General features: G+C 46.0%; 4 protein-coding genes across 4 annotated transcripts; 3 read left to right on the forward strand and 1 right to left on the reverse strand.

Moving 5' to 3' along the window:
* Positions 1-1,802: 1,802 nt before the first annotated feature.
* On the forward strand, positions 1,803-3,411 carry F5891DRAFT_1191762 (uncharacterized protein; the record flags this gene model as incomplete). Its single annotated transcript, XM_041367501.1, has 8 exons — positions 1,803-2,008; positions 2,064-2,214; positions 2,265-2,357; positions 2,412-2,602; positions 2,652-2,790; positions 2,844-3,035; positions 3,088-3,242; positions 3,291-3,411. 8 exons carry the CDS (start codon positions 1,803-1,805, stop codon positions 3,409-3,411), a joined length of 1,248 nt encoding a protein of 415 aa, XP_041223137.1.
* Positions 3,412-6,146: 2,735 nt separating this feature from the next.
* Positions 6,147-8,507, forward strand: F5891DRAFT_1047965 (multidrug resistance protein 4). The gene is made up of 13 exons (XM_041362361.1): positions 6,147-6,292; positions 6,383-6,460; positions 6,516-6,704; positions 6,756-6,849; positions 6,899-7,012; positions 7,060-7,375; positions 7,423-7,430; positions 7,481-7,513; positions 7,569-7,693; positions 7,755-7,843; positions 7,897-7,986; positions 8,039-8,105; positions 8,158-8,507. The coding sequence occupies exons 1-13, from the start codon at positions 6,224-6,226 to the stop codon at positions 8,338-8,340; spliced, it is 1,455 nt and encodes a 484-aa protein (XP_041223138.1). The 5' UTR covers positions 6,147-6,223; the 3' UTR covers positions 8,341-8,507.
* A 606-nt stretch (positions 8,508-9,113) lies between these two features.
* Positions 9,114-9,807, reverse strand: F5891DRAFT_1280005 (uncharacterized protein). The gene is made up of 2 exons (XM_041370385.1): positions 9,612-9,807; positions 9,114-9,556 (listed from the first exon to the last, which is right to left on the reverse strand). The coding sequence occupies exons 1-2, from the start codon at positions 9,729-9,731 to the stop codon at positions 9,320-9,322; spliced, it is 357 nt and encodes a 118-aa protein (XP_041223139.1). The 5' UTR covers positions 9,732-9,807; the 3' UTR covers positions 9,114-9,319.
* Positions 9,808-12,191: 2,384 nt separating this feature from the next.
* On the forward strand, positions 12,192-13,045 carry F5891DRAFT_1047982 (uncharacterized protein). Its single transcript, XM_041362362.1, has 4 exons — positions 12,192-12,415; positions 12,484-12,723; positions 12,779-12,886; positions 12,938-13,045. Exons 2-4 carry the CDS (start codon positions 12,580-12,582, stop codon positions 12,968-12,970), a joined length of 285 nt encoding a protein of 94 aa, XP_041223140.1. The 5' UTR covers positions 12,192-12,415; positions 12,484-12,579; the 3' UTR covers positions 12,971-13,045.
* Positions 13,046-13,551: the final 506 nt, after the last annotated feature.

Raw genomic sequence — 13,551 nt, forward strand, 5'->3', positions numbered from 1 at the left:
TCTCTACAAGCCCAACCAGAAATGAATCCCTACATCTCATGGGAACTTTTAAATCATGACTGTCCCCAGTCATCTACTTATGCAAACCAAAGCTAAGCTAAACTTAAGAGAACTAACCTGGGGGTCCTCAAACACCTTTTGTTTCCTTGACGCGTATGCCAGGTAAACTGCGCCAGTGAGTGAGGGTCAGGCAATGCAATAAAACGATAATCCCCAGACTTTGCTTCTAGTACTGGAGGAGCAGCGATGCTAAAGTGAAAAATGCGCGATGATGGTTGCATGGATGACAATGGGGAGTAGACTGATAGAAAGAGGCGAACGAGGGCTTCGAAATGAGTATAGGGTTGACTAGGTTTGGTGAAGAACTGAGGGAGATATGAAGGAAATGGTGACAACGTGCGAAAATAGCGAAAACAGCGAGTAGCGAGGGCGCGGGTGGGCGTATCGGAAATCTGATCGGATGGATGGAAAGCGCGGAAAAATGCGGTCAGAACGCGCCTAAGGCGATGGGCGCGCGCTCACGGGGCGACGAGATATAAAGAAAGCGCAAAAATGGAGCGAAAAAATAGGGGGGAACGCGCAAATGCGAATAGCGAGCGAATGGCTGAGCGCGCGAAGGCGCGGATATGCGCGAATGAAAGCCATGAACGAGGGCTTCAAAACGGATATAGGGTCGATGGGGTTCTGAGGCGAAATGGGCTGGTGAAAGTGCGAAAAGTGCGGAGGTGTAAGAGGGAGGAGGAGGAAGGGGTATGGTGCAGGGCAACAAGGACTGGTCCTATCAAGAAGCTGATTGGGGCAATGGACAGAGCCACTGGTGGATGGTAAATTGCCAAAAGAGCTAAATGAGACAGGCCTTAGAGCACCCAGAAAACCCTTATCTCCCCTCAACTTCTCAAAAACACCAAAAACTCGATATCTCCACAACTACTGCTCCAATTTCGATGAGCCAGAGCTCAAAATGACCGGACGGACGAGGGGAATACGACCCTAAGTTTGCGAGAGATCCGCTCGAAAAACGCGTGGGAAAAACGCTTATCAATGCGCTGGGGAGGAGGAGAAGATGCTGAAAAGTGGGAATTGTGGGAGAAGCTGGTAATGAATGACTGTGGTGGGATAATAGGCGAATTTGGGGGATGATTGGAGAGCTGGAAGAGCCTAGAAACACAAGAAACCCTCGCGGTGGGCTCCAGTTGAAGGTACAACAATTCAGATGGTGAGTCTGAACAATGTTGGGTCTTGCAGAACCTAGCTGCTATTCGACCCTAAAGGGTTTCTGGACCAGGCTCAAGGCTCAGAGGAGAGGAAATATCATAGAAAACTACTGAGCACTCAGACTCATACTGGTAACTGGTGAAAAGATTGATTGATTATGTAAGCTACAAAAGTGCCAACATAAGGTAAGGTAAAAACAGTCTCTACAAGCCCAACCAGAAATGAATCCCTACACCGCAACTTGAATATTCTCATTATCATTGACTATCCTGAATTCTTTCTCTGTGACTCTGCGGCTCAATCCATCATGATGGTCCGGAGGAGGAAACACGTGGAGAATGTGACACGAAATCATTCGGTACGCGAGCACGCTTAGAAATCACAGAACGTTACTAATGTCCAAAATAGGGCATCTTTCAAGCGATGTATATTACACTGTCATCTAGCGATCTCCTAAACAGGCACTCATTTACAGGCCCCGAGTGACTTATAAGACGCAAGCTGGATAACCTTCAGACCCTTCATCTCGTACTTCCCCTCTGAGTTGTTCCTCCAACCGCTTCCCCCTCTCATCTTTCCCTTCCACCATGTCCAATGCCGAGGGCAGCACACCACCTATCAATGAATTGGTTGAGGGCTCGGGCAACGCGTCGCACGTCGAGCACCAGCACGCTGAGGGTACTAGGAGCGGCGAGAATCAAGCGGAAGTATCTGCAGCTCGACAGAGACGTAAAATTGCGCAGTTGGAGGAGAAACTAGCGACTCTCGAATCTGGGCGCGCCGTCAAAGAAAGGTATGGCCGCTGTTATAGGTGTTGAGTTTGGTTTCTCATTATCATGGTAATCTAGGCAGACGAACTATTACGTGGCTCAAGGAAGAGCGATCAGGCGTGTTGTCACTTTGTTTGATAGCCTTGAGGATCTAGTTGCCGAAAACGACCGGAGATACGAATTTGAAGAGGACACAGAAACTACTGCTGAGTACCAAGATTTTTCCTGGGTTTGTGAACACTACTCATGGTATGATTGCACAGTCATGATTGGTTGCAGATAGGTTACATGACATTCACGAAAACTATGCGGTGGTTTCATCAGAAGGCTACGGAGGCATATTACGAAGAATATGCAGATATGTTAAAAATGGTTGATTTTCACGCTATCAATGATTGCCTGGCTTTCGCTGAATTTTGTTTCCAGCTTCGGCGAGGGGCGGACGCTGCTCGAGGGGATGATACGTCCAAACTGAAGCCTCTCGTTTCTGAGTGGGTCAACCGCGAATTCAAGCCCGATCCTCCGGTCGATCCAGATGACAAGCATTCTCGCGGGTTCATTAACGATGCGTGCGGTAGGCTACTTTGCCCGTCAGAACTTGATTGGAACAATTCGGCGTAAGTGGTGCATTCAGAATCCGGAGAAAAACTACTCAAATGTCACCAGTGTAAAGGCTGGCATTAGAGATCGCGCAGATGGCTACACCGTGACTGACCTGTCCTTTCCGGCATTTGTATATGAAAAGTACACGGCAAATCCTGATGATCTGGAGGACGGGCTTTTCAAGGGTAAAATTCTTCTTCAGGTGTGTCACGGTGGTCCAGCGGCAACGGAAAGTTGATCTCATTGGCTCTCCAGGCATTCAAAGCAGTATTCACATCACCCTCCTCAGCTAAAGATGTCGAAGGGGACGGCGATGGAGCAGACGTTATCATCAGCAACAGACGTGCTAGGAAATCCTTCAACACAATCAAGGTCAAGAAACACGTGGCGCAGATCATCAAGATGGAGAAGGTCACCCCTCGGTCAATTGCATACATAGTGTGCCAAGTAAGTCAGCATTAGTGAAATCATTGATGGGATCTGATGATTAAACTGATAGGTCCGATTTGCGCTCTCTTCCGTCACCTCGTGGCGCTCTATTGACGGGGATTTCGACTATGTGCACTTCTGGCGGATTATTGTGGACTTTTTCGAAAAGCCCCCCGGTCGCGACACTCGGCTCAGGGCAGACAAGCTTCTGGAGTGGTGGACCAGGTGCGTTATTGACTGTCCCAGCAAGCCCCAACTGAATTCGCCGTCTAGAAAAATTTTTGGAAAGAATCGTCGTAACGACCTCAGCCAAACAGTGATGGAAAATATGTCTGTCAACGCTCTCGCAAGGCAAAGGGCAGCGCGCGCTGATGCTGTTTTTGATTCGCCATAGGACTCGGACGTATCTTACCGTTGTTTATAGCAAACCACCCGTAGCATACTTAGCATTCATAATCTTTGCACTAATGTCATAAATGGTTCGAAATTTGCTTCATGTGATGAGGATACATATGGATGGATATTTTTGCAGTAATAAGCTGTATTTCAATGACCGATCTCCAGAACATACAATTACAACCTCCTGAGACAGGCCGTCACCAATATATAACAGCGCCAAACAATAAGTTCCTCGTCAGCCTGAGATGCATGAGCAATATGCCGATATCTCGAATACACGCCTACAAAATCACCCTTTGGGGCACGCACGGAATTGCGATGATGCTGCAACACAACACACATTATCTGCTGGTCATTAGATGCTCGCAGTTTCAAGGTACAAGTTATGGATCACTCTCCTTATGTTTCATACCCTAAATCGATCGAATAGAAAATGAACTTTGCCGCATCCGTATTGTCTAGTTTCTCGATAATAAGCCATCACACATAGATGTCAGTGCAAAGCGGTGAGGTCATTGTCGGATGGACGAGTTGTATCACCACGATCTCAAAGGCACGTATCCATATTGTCTAGTTTCTCGATAATAAGCCGTCACACATAGATGTCAGTGCAAAGCGGTGAGGTCATTGTCGGATGGACGAGTTGTATCACCACGATCTCAAAGGCACGTATCCGTATTGTCTAGTTTCGCGATAATAAGCCGTCGCACATAGATGTCAGTGCAAAGCGGTGAGGTCATCTTTGGATGGACGAGTTGTGTCGCCAAGATTTTGAAGGCACACATCTAGGATTCCTCTGTGGGGCACATTGAGTACTAAATCACAGCGTCCGTGACAATATTCATATTACGTCAGTTGAATGATGAATAAGATAGCGAGGTAAGCCAATGCTCACCAATGTCAAAACCGAAGCTAAGGTACTGTACCATAAAGATACAGCATCGGAGCAAGCCGCCACTTCTTGGGATGGAAGCGCAGATTAGCCACACCTGCCAGTCATTAGGTACTCACAGAAGGTTGGGTGGAGTTTTGAAGCAAGATATAATTTTGACTGTCGTCCACTCGTGAACACACCCGAATTGCTGTGCAAAAGGTGATTTTTCCTCGCACGGATTCCGAAGTGGAATATATAATATGACCATCGCATTCTCACAGAAGGTTGGGTGGCAGCTCGAAGTGGGATATAGGTCGACGGTCGTTCGCTCAGCGAAAACGTGAACGCTACTTCGCACGGGTTCCCGACCGCAGTTTAAAATATTAGTATTAGACAATTGAGGAAGATGGTGTTGAAATATTAAGTAGGACCTGTGTTGCTCGTCGCTTGCTTTGGTGAGCACATTGTTGTTCTCTGGATGTGCTGGCGTGCAGGAATACCCTAGACATCGACGAGTTACTGTTGAACATCCCTGTATTTCAAACAACTGATATCAAAGTGCAGCAGAGTAATGATTTCTGTCGCTCGCTCCACCTTGATACAAATTAATTGCCACCCGCTTGTTGAACATAACTCAGCTGGTGCCCAAAGGTATATAATCTTCACACGCATTCCAAATTGACATATAGCTTACAAACATTAGACATATCAACAAACAAGTGTTCAAAGCCGAAACAAAATATCATTTTTGTGTCGCGCGCTCGGATGAATATATCCTCATCAATGGAATATATGGGCTTTCACTCCTACATTGAAAATTGTCTTGAAAGTGACGAAGGATTGCATTATCAAGGAGATCTATCAGGTGTTAACGGAGGGCTCACATGTACGTCTCCTGCCAAGAGTAACACATCCTTGTGCTCTTGAGAGATGCGCGATTTAAGTCTTAGCTTGGATACTGTGAACCTTACTAGCAATATGGCAGTCTTAATTCGTGTAGGTCGATCGTCAGCTTTGGTTCCCGCTTCCCTTCAATTTTTAGTTTCGACAATGCTGGGACCTTTGGCTGATCATAATTTTTTTTAAGAAAATCATGGAAGCGTCTTGCCTTTATAAGGCCAAACATAACAATGTGATTGACGATAGCAGAATTATGCTAGTTCTTGTGATTATGTACTATATATTGTAATGTATGGCCATCTACTTTCCTCACGGGTTCACTGATGTCTATGTACTAGAACCTCAACTTGAATCCGAGACATCACTCATTTCTGAAGTCTAAGTATAGTCATGAGTTCTGCCAGTCTCAGAAGTGCAGGATGTCTCTGGACATTTTGGACGGTTTGGTTGTTGGTAAGTTTCTGGTGGGCTGCCTATAGAGACAGCGATGTCTGTAGAAGTCAATAGATCAGCGCTCAGCTGTTGCGGAGTTTGAAGCCACCGGCGGCGTCCACCGAGCGCAGCGGTCAGAAGAGCCTATTTACTTGTAAAGTATGAATTCGAAATTCAAATACGTCTCACGGACTAAATTGGCTTTGTTGTCTTCAGTTCCAAACTTCGTCAGTGTAAAGGTTTGCCTAGTACAATGCACCTGTGGGGTGACAAGCCACCGTATGGGGACAGCGTGCAAGATGTGCGATGGTGAGCTCATCATTGCCACAATGATATTGAAAACAGCTGACCTACCTGCGTATAGTTTGCTCCCGGCAGGACCACGATGACAGACGGCGTTATGACGAAATCGTACAATTGGCTCGAGTAATGGAGCGGGGATCAGGTCCTGATCCGATCGCCGCGCCCGTCATCAAAGTATAATTATACAGCACTGTGTAATACTTGCTCAGTCACCCACTACCTATTTAATTAACAGTCTGTTTCGGAACACGACTTATCTCCCCCTCGTCCAAGCTCCTCTCATTTACAGCGCCGGTCAATGTCGGCCTCTCCTCCTCAAACGGTATATATTGAGAACTCCAATACTCGCGTACCCAATCGAGATGAGGTAGGCGAACCTCGTCTTCCTCAGCTCCACAGCGCCTCCGCGATTAACGACGAAAATCTCGATGATAAAATTCCGGATTATCTTCAACAGTCAAATGATGAATGGCAAGACGACCCCGTCAACCCCAGAAATTGGTCTCCGGCAAGGAAATGGACAGCCACTACAGTTGTCAGTTCTTTCATCAGAATTGGATATCTAACCATGAGGCTCAATTTTCGCTCAGCTTGCACTCTACACTTTTGTGACTCCATTAGCAAGTTCTATCATGGCACCCGGATTGCCAGATGTGGCTATAAAATATGGCATAACCGATCCAACAGTCACAGCGTTGACTCTCAGCATCTTCATTCTGTCACTGGCCATCGGTCCTTTATTTGCCGCACCCTTGTCTGAAGTATATGGTCGTGTGTGGGTGCGTCTTCCTCTTTAAGACCGGTGAAACAGTTTGCCTGAATAGTTCAAGATCCTCCACTTATCGAACCTCTCCTTCCTCGTGTTTAATCTTGGCTGTGCTTTTGCACCCAACACTTCAGCTTTCCTCGCCTTTCGGTTTCTAGGTACGTTATGGAACCACTACTATTACAAGTTCACTTATTCTTTGAAAAGCTGGTTTTGCGGGGAGTGCACCCATCGCATGTGGCGGAGGTGTCGTTAGCGACCTCTTCTCCGAACGCGAACGTGCCTCCGCTATGGCGCTATGCTATGTCGGACCCTTGATAGGTGCGTTTCACTGTCTACCATCTTGACGCAAGTTCATACTTCGCCAGGCCCTGTTGTCGGGCCCGTCATAGGAGGCTTCATCGCAGAGTCGCTCGGCATACAATATGTTTTCTATGTCGTCGCCGCGATATGTGGTGTCGCAGCAGTGATCGGCATTGCTTTTCTAAAAGAATCCTATGCACCAGTCATCAGGCTTCGTCGTGACGAAATAACTACGGATCTCGAAAAGATACCTGAAGGACATCCTTCCCTTACCGCACTCCAGATGAACAGATGGGTTTACTTATGGATCAACCTCAAACGACCCGTCATACTTTTGACCCGGAGTTTTATATGCTTCATCCTCAGCTTATACGTTGCTCTGTAAGTTTTATTCTATATCACGCAGCTAACTGATACCATTCATTTAGGATTTATGGTGAGTGCTTTGCATCCTACATCAAGTTATGGGCTGAAATCATCTGTCAGGCATCTACTACTTGATGTTTTCCACGTTCCCAAGTAAGATCATATTCGCTCAGTAACACGGAAACGAACACTAAAGACATACACCTAGCCCTCTTTTCGGAAGTATACCACTTCAATATCGGAATCGGAGGTCTGGCATACATTGGGCTTGGCGTTGGATTCATAAGCGCCGCCATCTTCGGTGCCAAACTTTCCGACAAGATGTACACGCACGTACGTCAAGACTGCCTTTACTTCTGCCGCATTGGTTAAAGTGTATCTTATCATGATGTAGTTGGCTGCAAAAAATGCAGGAATTGGTACGCCAGAGATGCGCATACCCGCTTTGATATTTGGTTCGTTGTTCGCCCCAGTGGGACTATTGTGAGATATGCATACACTCTACTTTTGTTGTTCCAACTCTAACCTACGTTTAGTTGGTATGGCTGGTCTGCACAAGCCCAGATCCACTTCATTATGCCCATCATCGGTACCGCCTTCTTTTCGTTCGGACTAATGACAACTTTGTGGGTGTACCTCGTATCAGATCACCATTCGTAGCTAACCTCAAGTTTGAAGCCTTCCTATTCAACTATACCTCGTAGATACGTTTACCTATGCTGCAAGTGCAACCGCAGCAGCTTCTGTGAGTTGCGCATACCCTAAACCTTGTCGGCACCCTCTGAACATATCATCAGACGTTACGTTCACTATTTGGCTTCGCATTCCCTCTCTTTGGACAGCAAATGTTCGCAGCACTCGATTATGGGCCAGGCAACTCCCTTCTTGCAGGTCTTGCCATCGTCATCGGTATACCATTCCCCATCTGGATATATTACGCTGGAGAACGTATGCGTGCAAATAGCTCTCTTGCTCGTTGATCTGTCTTCCTTTGATGTAATTGTATGACCATGATGAGATAGCGTATTGTTCGGCCCGAACAATTTCAGGGACATTGCACATAAAGTAGGAATAAACAAGTTATTTATATTCGGTTGCTGATATGATATGTAGTTGGGCGTCACGCGTCAAGCTTAAGGTTGCCTGTGAGATGTTGAATATATATCGCTTTGTGAGAATCTAAATGTCGCCCATGCAGGGTTCTCGGCCAACACCGACGGCACGCAGCACGTCTCGTGGAAACAGATCAGCACTCATAATTAATTTCCAATGCGACGGAACTATATATAATAGGACAAGATCAGAGTGTTGTTTTTTCCATTTGACTGTCCGAGCAACCTGCAAGCAGTTAACGTTAGTCTCTCAAATTAGAGCTCGAAAAGTCCCTCCAAGTCCCTCCAAGAGAACTTCACATTTCAAGTGACGATAATGTATCAAACTTTGAGCTTGAGAAGTCTCATCAATCAGGGGCCAGTATCATGGGCGCATGCAACGAGTTTCCGAAGTTATATATATATATTAGGTGCGTTTTGTGTTTATTATGTAGTTTAACCAAAGACTAAACAATGTATGTGGGGGCTTGGAATAGAACATGATGCATGACTAGTCGAGCCCTCGGAAATTATGACCTTCAGCAGCAAACGGGCATTGTCTGTGATATGTATCAATATCCCCAGTCAGGCATCTTGTTATACTTGTTCAATGCTCGCTCGCCCAGCGTCCAATAAATTTCAAGGTTCACGCGACACGAATGACGAAGGCGGGTAAGGCCTCGAGGAGTCATTGATTCACCAATGCGCTGTAGATCAATAGCGACACACTGGAAGTAGTGTTATAAAAAAAACAAGGCCACCAGCAAAGAGAATTGTGTGAGAATGTCATTGCGAAACAGCAAGGTAACATGTAACCAAGCCCTGACTCGGAGGAAGCAATGGCAGATGGAAAGGGTAGTAGAAGGGTTCAAGGCTGCTGTAAGTCGAACGAGAATCTAGACTGGTATTCCGGCATTACACATTTTGCCTTCTCAACTCTCTCTGCCCATAGAGCTTCCTCCCGCGTCGGAAGTCGCAACAGTTGGGTGTACTGGCAAACGCGGTTCTTCGCTGCAGCATAACTTGCGAATACAGTGTCAACGGCGAGCTGAATGAACAACAGATCCTGTTCATCGATCGCCTGGTCTGATCCGTCGACAGACATCTATGTCAAACTACTCAGTGCTTGCGGATAAGTTAATATTAAAAGGACTCCGTACCAAATATGACCACAACTCATGTTGGCGCTGTTCTCGGTTTGCACGATTGTTGGCGGACCCAATACTACCACCTTCATGAAGGGAGCCTGAAGGATCATGATGAAATAACGATGAAGACATTACAGAGCAGGTTCAATGCTTATTTGACTCAAATGAGTTGTCCATTGAAATATCTAATGGGAGATTTTGGTCGGAGTGGAAAAGAGTAGAAACCATGCCATGGCATGAGGTGGATATATAAGGAAACATTCCTTAATCAGGATGTGAGAACGAAAAATGCGGCAGACGAAAGTTTGAATTTTTCCTCAAGTCGCTGTACGCCTCTCAAACATGATAGCGCATCGAGTAGCAGTACTGAACATCAAATAGGATGATCATCGAATGCATTCTGCCCCTCCTTGTTTCTTCGCGAACGGCCATGGGCAAAGGTCGTTATTTTTCGCTGTGATCCCCGCCCTCATCTCACCGCACCACACCACACCACCTTGAATTCATCATCAGACTCGCACAACGATGAGCAGTTCCGCCGAGTTCTGAACAGTCAGCACTATATTTCAAGTTACCTTCTTCCAAAGCGCACAGAACAACTTGTTCTTCAAGGTACAATGTGACTTCAATAACTGCTTTGCACGCGACCAAGTGCCTCCACCTGGTGACCGCCGTGCACAGCATTTTGGCCCTTCCAGCGCCCTCCACACCCTCCAAGCATCTGATCGCGTTTTACCACATCCTCCAATACCTCTTAACACCTCGCCACCTTCCGAATCTGATGTGCGCGCATTGTACGAGCCAGCAGCCGCTATTTTTTTACCAGCGCTTCATTCACATCAGTAAACCGGTGAGTTCTTGCTGGGGATTATGCTGATTATGGTGCTTTTACATAGTCATATATTGCTTTATATCACTTTATACTCCAATGTGACGAAAACCTTTCCTATATATTACGATATATAACGATATATGACGATATCTTCTTCTCACAGGTTCTCTGATGGCCACGTGTCTACTTCCATATGCAGCACTCATATCTCAATTCGGTCGTATCTCATGGAATGTGGCCATACGCCAACAGACACATCTCCCTTGCTCTGGGCATGAAGTTCGCTCAAGGTTGGGTAGCATGTGTATAATATTTTTATGGCCAATTTTATGTCATCTGCACGGCGCGGTATCTGTGTGTAACATGCAAAGATCCCTATTTGATTATATAATGAATAAGAGGGACGAACACGCATGTACTTGGATCACCGATACTTCATTTAGTGAGCAGCGCTTCATTGATTCAATCATCTAAAACTATTCTATGGTACTGAAATCACCCCATGATGCTTAGTGTTCGGCACGCGAAATATGATGTTATTACAATAGTTGGGAGCCGAAATACTTCGGAAGACCTACAGCTCGGCGTGGGGGTTTCCATCCGGATTGTGGTGAGCGTCAGATTCAGATATTCGGTTTATCCCAAAACGTTCAAACCAGTGATTGTACTAGTAGAAACAAGGTACGGATGCCACAAAACCTACCTGTATTATATATATCAAAACCCTGACCAAACAAAGGTCCTGTTAACAAAATTTTGTGTTCAAACTTCGGTTCAGGACTGAACGGTAGCAGCGCTAGTAATGATGGCTGCTTCAATGAATAAACACCTTAGACTCAGACCTAGTAACATCCGGTATGACGACATTCAAAATTCGTTCAATTTTCAACTCACTTTATAGTACTGCCCGGGCCCAATTCAGTGTCAGCCCCAAGGTGAAAGGCTGTATCTGCCCACGGTCCATGGAGTGACAGCACCCGCTTACACCCCGATACACATCAATGTGTTCGTTGGAATTTTTACCATCTCTATCATTGTCGTTCTCCTTTCCCAAGCCCACGTTACAGACGCAACAAAAACGGAGGCCATTCTTTAGCATCCAACTGACAGAACAGCGGTTCCATACTCAAAATTTCGCATCCGAACTTCGGTTCAGGACTGAACGGCAGCAGCACTAATAATGGTTGCCTCGATGAATAAACACCTCGGACCTACTATAACACCGGGTATGATGACATTGTTTATTCAACGCCGTTCAACTCATTGTACTAACCCTACTAGTACTATCCAGTTCAGTGTAGACTCCGTGGTGAAAGGCCACTGGCAGACAGATTTGAAAGGTTGCATCTGCCCATGGAACAGCACTGGCTTAGACCTCGATACACATCGACATGTTCATTTCAATCTTCACGATTGTTGTTATCTCCCTTCTCCTTTCCCAAGCCTATTATATTATGGCCGGCGGCCGCCTCATAACAGGAAACCGTCCCTCATTATACATCTAACTAAACAGAGCCACCATTGACAAAAGTTCGCATCCGAACTTCGGTTAAGGACTGAACAGCAGTACTAGTAGCACCAACAATGGCTTGGCTGCCTCGTGCCTAGTCACGAACATCTGGTATGATGTCATTCAAAGTTCGTTCGACTTTCAACTCATTTTACTAACCCTACTACTACTAGTACTGCCCAATTCAGTGTAGGCTCCATGGTGAAAGGCCACTGGCTGACAGATTCAAAAGGCTGCATCTGCCCATGGAACAGCACTCGATTCACATCGAAATAATTGTTCGAATCTCCATGATTTTTGTTATCTCCTTTCCCAAGCCTATATTATGGCCGCCTCACAACTGGAAACCGTCCTTCATTATACATCTAACTAAACAGAGCCACCATTTACAAAAGTTCGCACCCGAATTTCGGTTAAGGACTGGATAGCAGTAACACTAACAGTGGCTAGCTGCCTTGGGCCTGGTAACATCCGGTCTGATGACGTTCATAGTTCGTTATACTTTCAGCTCAATTTACTAACCTTAGTACTGCCCAATTCAGTGTAGGCTCCGGTGAATTCTGGCTACTGGCCGACACATTTAAAAGGTCACATCTGCCCATGAAACAGCACTCACTTAGACCTCGATACACATCGAAATGATCGCTCGAATCTTCACAATTTCTGTCGCCTCCCTTCTCCTCTCCAAAGCCTGTGTTATGGCCGCTGTTATTACCGTTGCTAACACAACCTCAACCAATTCGATCGATTGTGGTGATGGCCAGCCTTTTTGCTGCACAGAGGTGAGGAAGATTCATAAATGTAGAAAGATACCTGTGCTTACCTGTGTTGCAATAGGATCGGTCTCGACTGGGGAATGTTAATGATGACGAGTGCCAAAGCTACTCAGAGAATTGTTCAAGTGGTTACTTACCATCTTGTTGCTACATCGTGACCGACATGAAGGTAAGTGTCACGACTCGACTCCACAGCTCGGTCAATCTCAATTTGGAACAGAACTATTATTACTGCGAGGAGGGTGGACAGTAGGGTTGTCCGACATTTTGAAGCACGGTACCTGAAGGACATTCGTCGGGTTGGATTTTTGAACGGACTATACCATAGATTTATCTTGAATGCATAATATTCCACTCAGGCTGGTGCAAAAAATGTTCCGAACTTCTGTGTCATCATTCAGTACTTAGTTTGAACCGCCAGTAAGCTCATCGTGACCGGTAGCAACATCTAGACTCGTGATAAAAATTAAGCTCTGCCTTGTACGGCATAGGAATATAGAATATCATTATATTTCATCAACTAGTCTCGATGAGTGAAAGGCGCACCAGGTGTCGGAAGGCGGGAATTGGACACATGTTATCAGAGAACCGATGAAAAAAATGAGAAGATTATTGAGAGTGATATAATATACTAGCAGAGCACCGCAACGATGCACCGGTGCAACCAGTCGACTTCCCGCAGACTATCATGTATGTAGGATGGCTGATTCCGCTTGAAAAGGCAACTGCGCGTCATGAAGCCGCCCGCCATGTACGTACGCGTCGAAGCGGCTGTGGAGCTGCTTCCTGAGCGATTTTCGATTCTCTATTCTGTCGTCGAAAATTCTTCGAAGA

Source organism: Suillus fuscotomentosus (assembly GCF_016647785.1).
Source record: "Suillus fuscotomentosus strain FC203 chromosome Unknown F5891scaffold_45, whole genome shotgun sequence".
Taxonomy (NCBI): Eukaryota; Fungi; Basidiomycota; class Agaricomycetes; order Boletales; family Suillaceae; genus Suillus; species Suillus fuscotomentosus.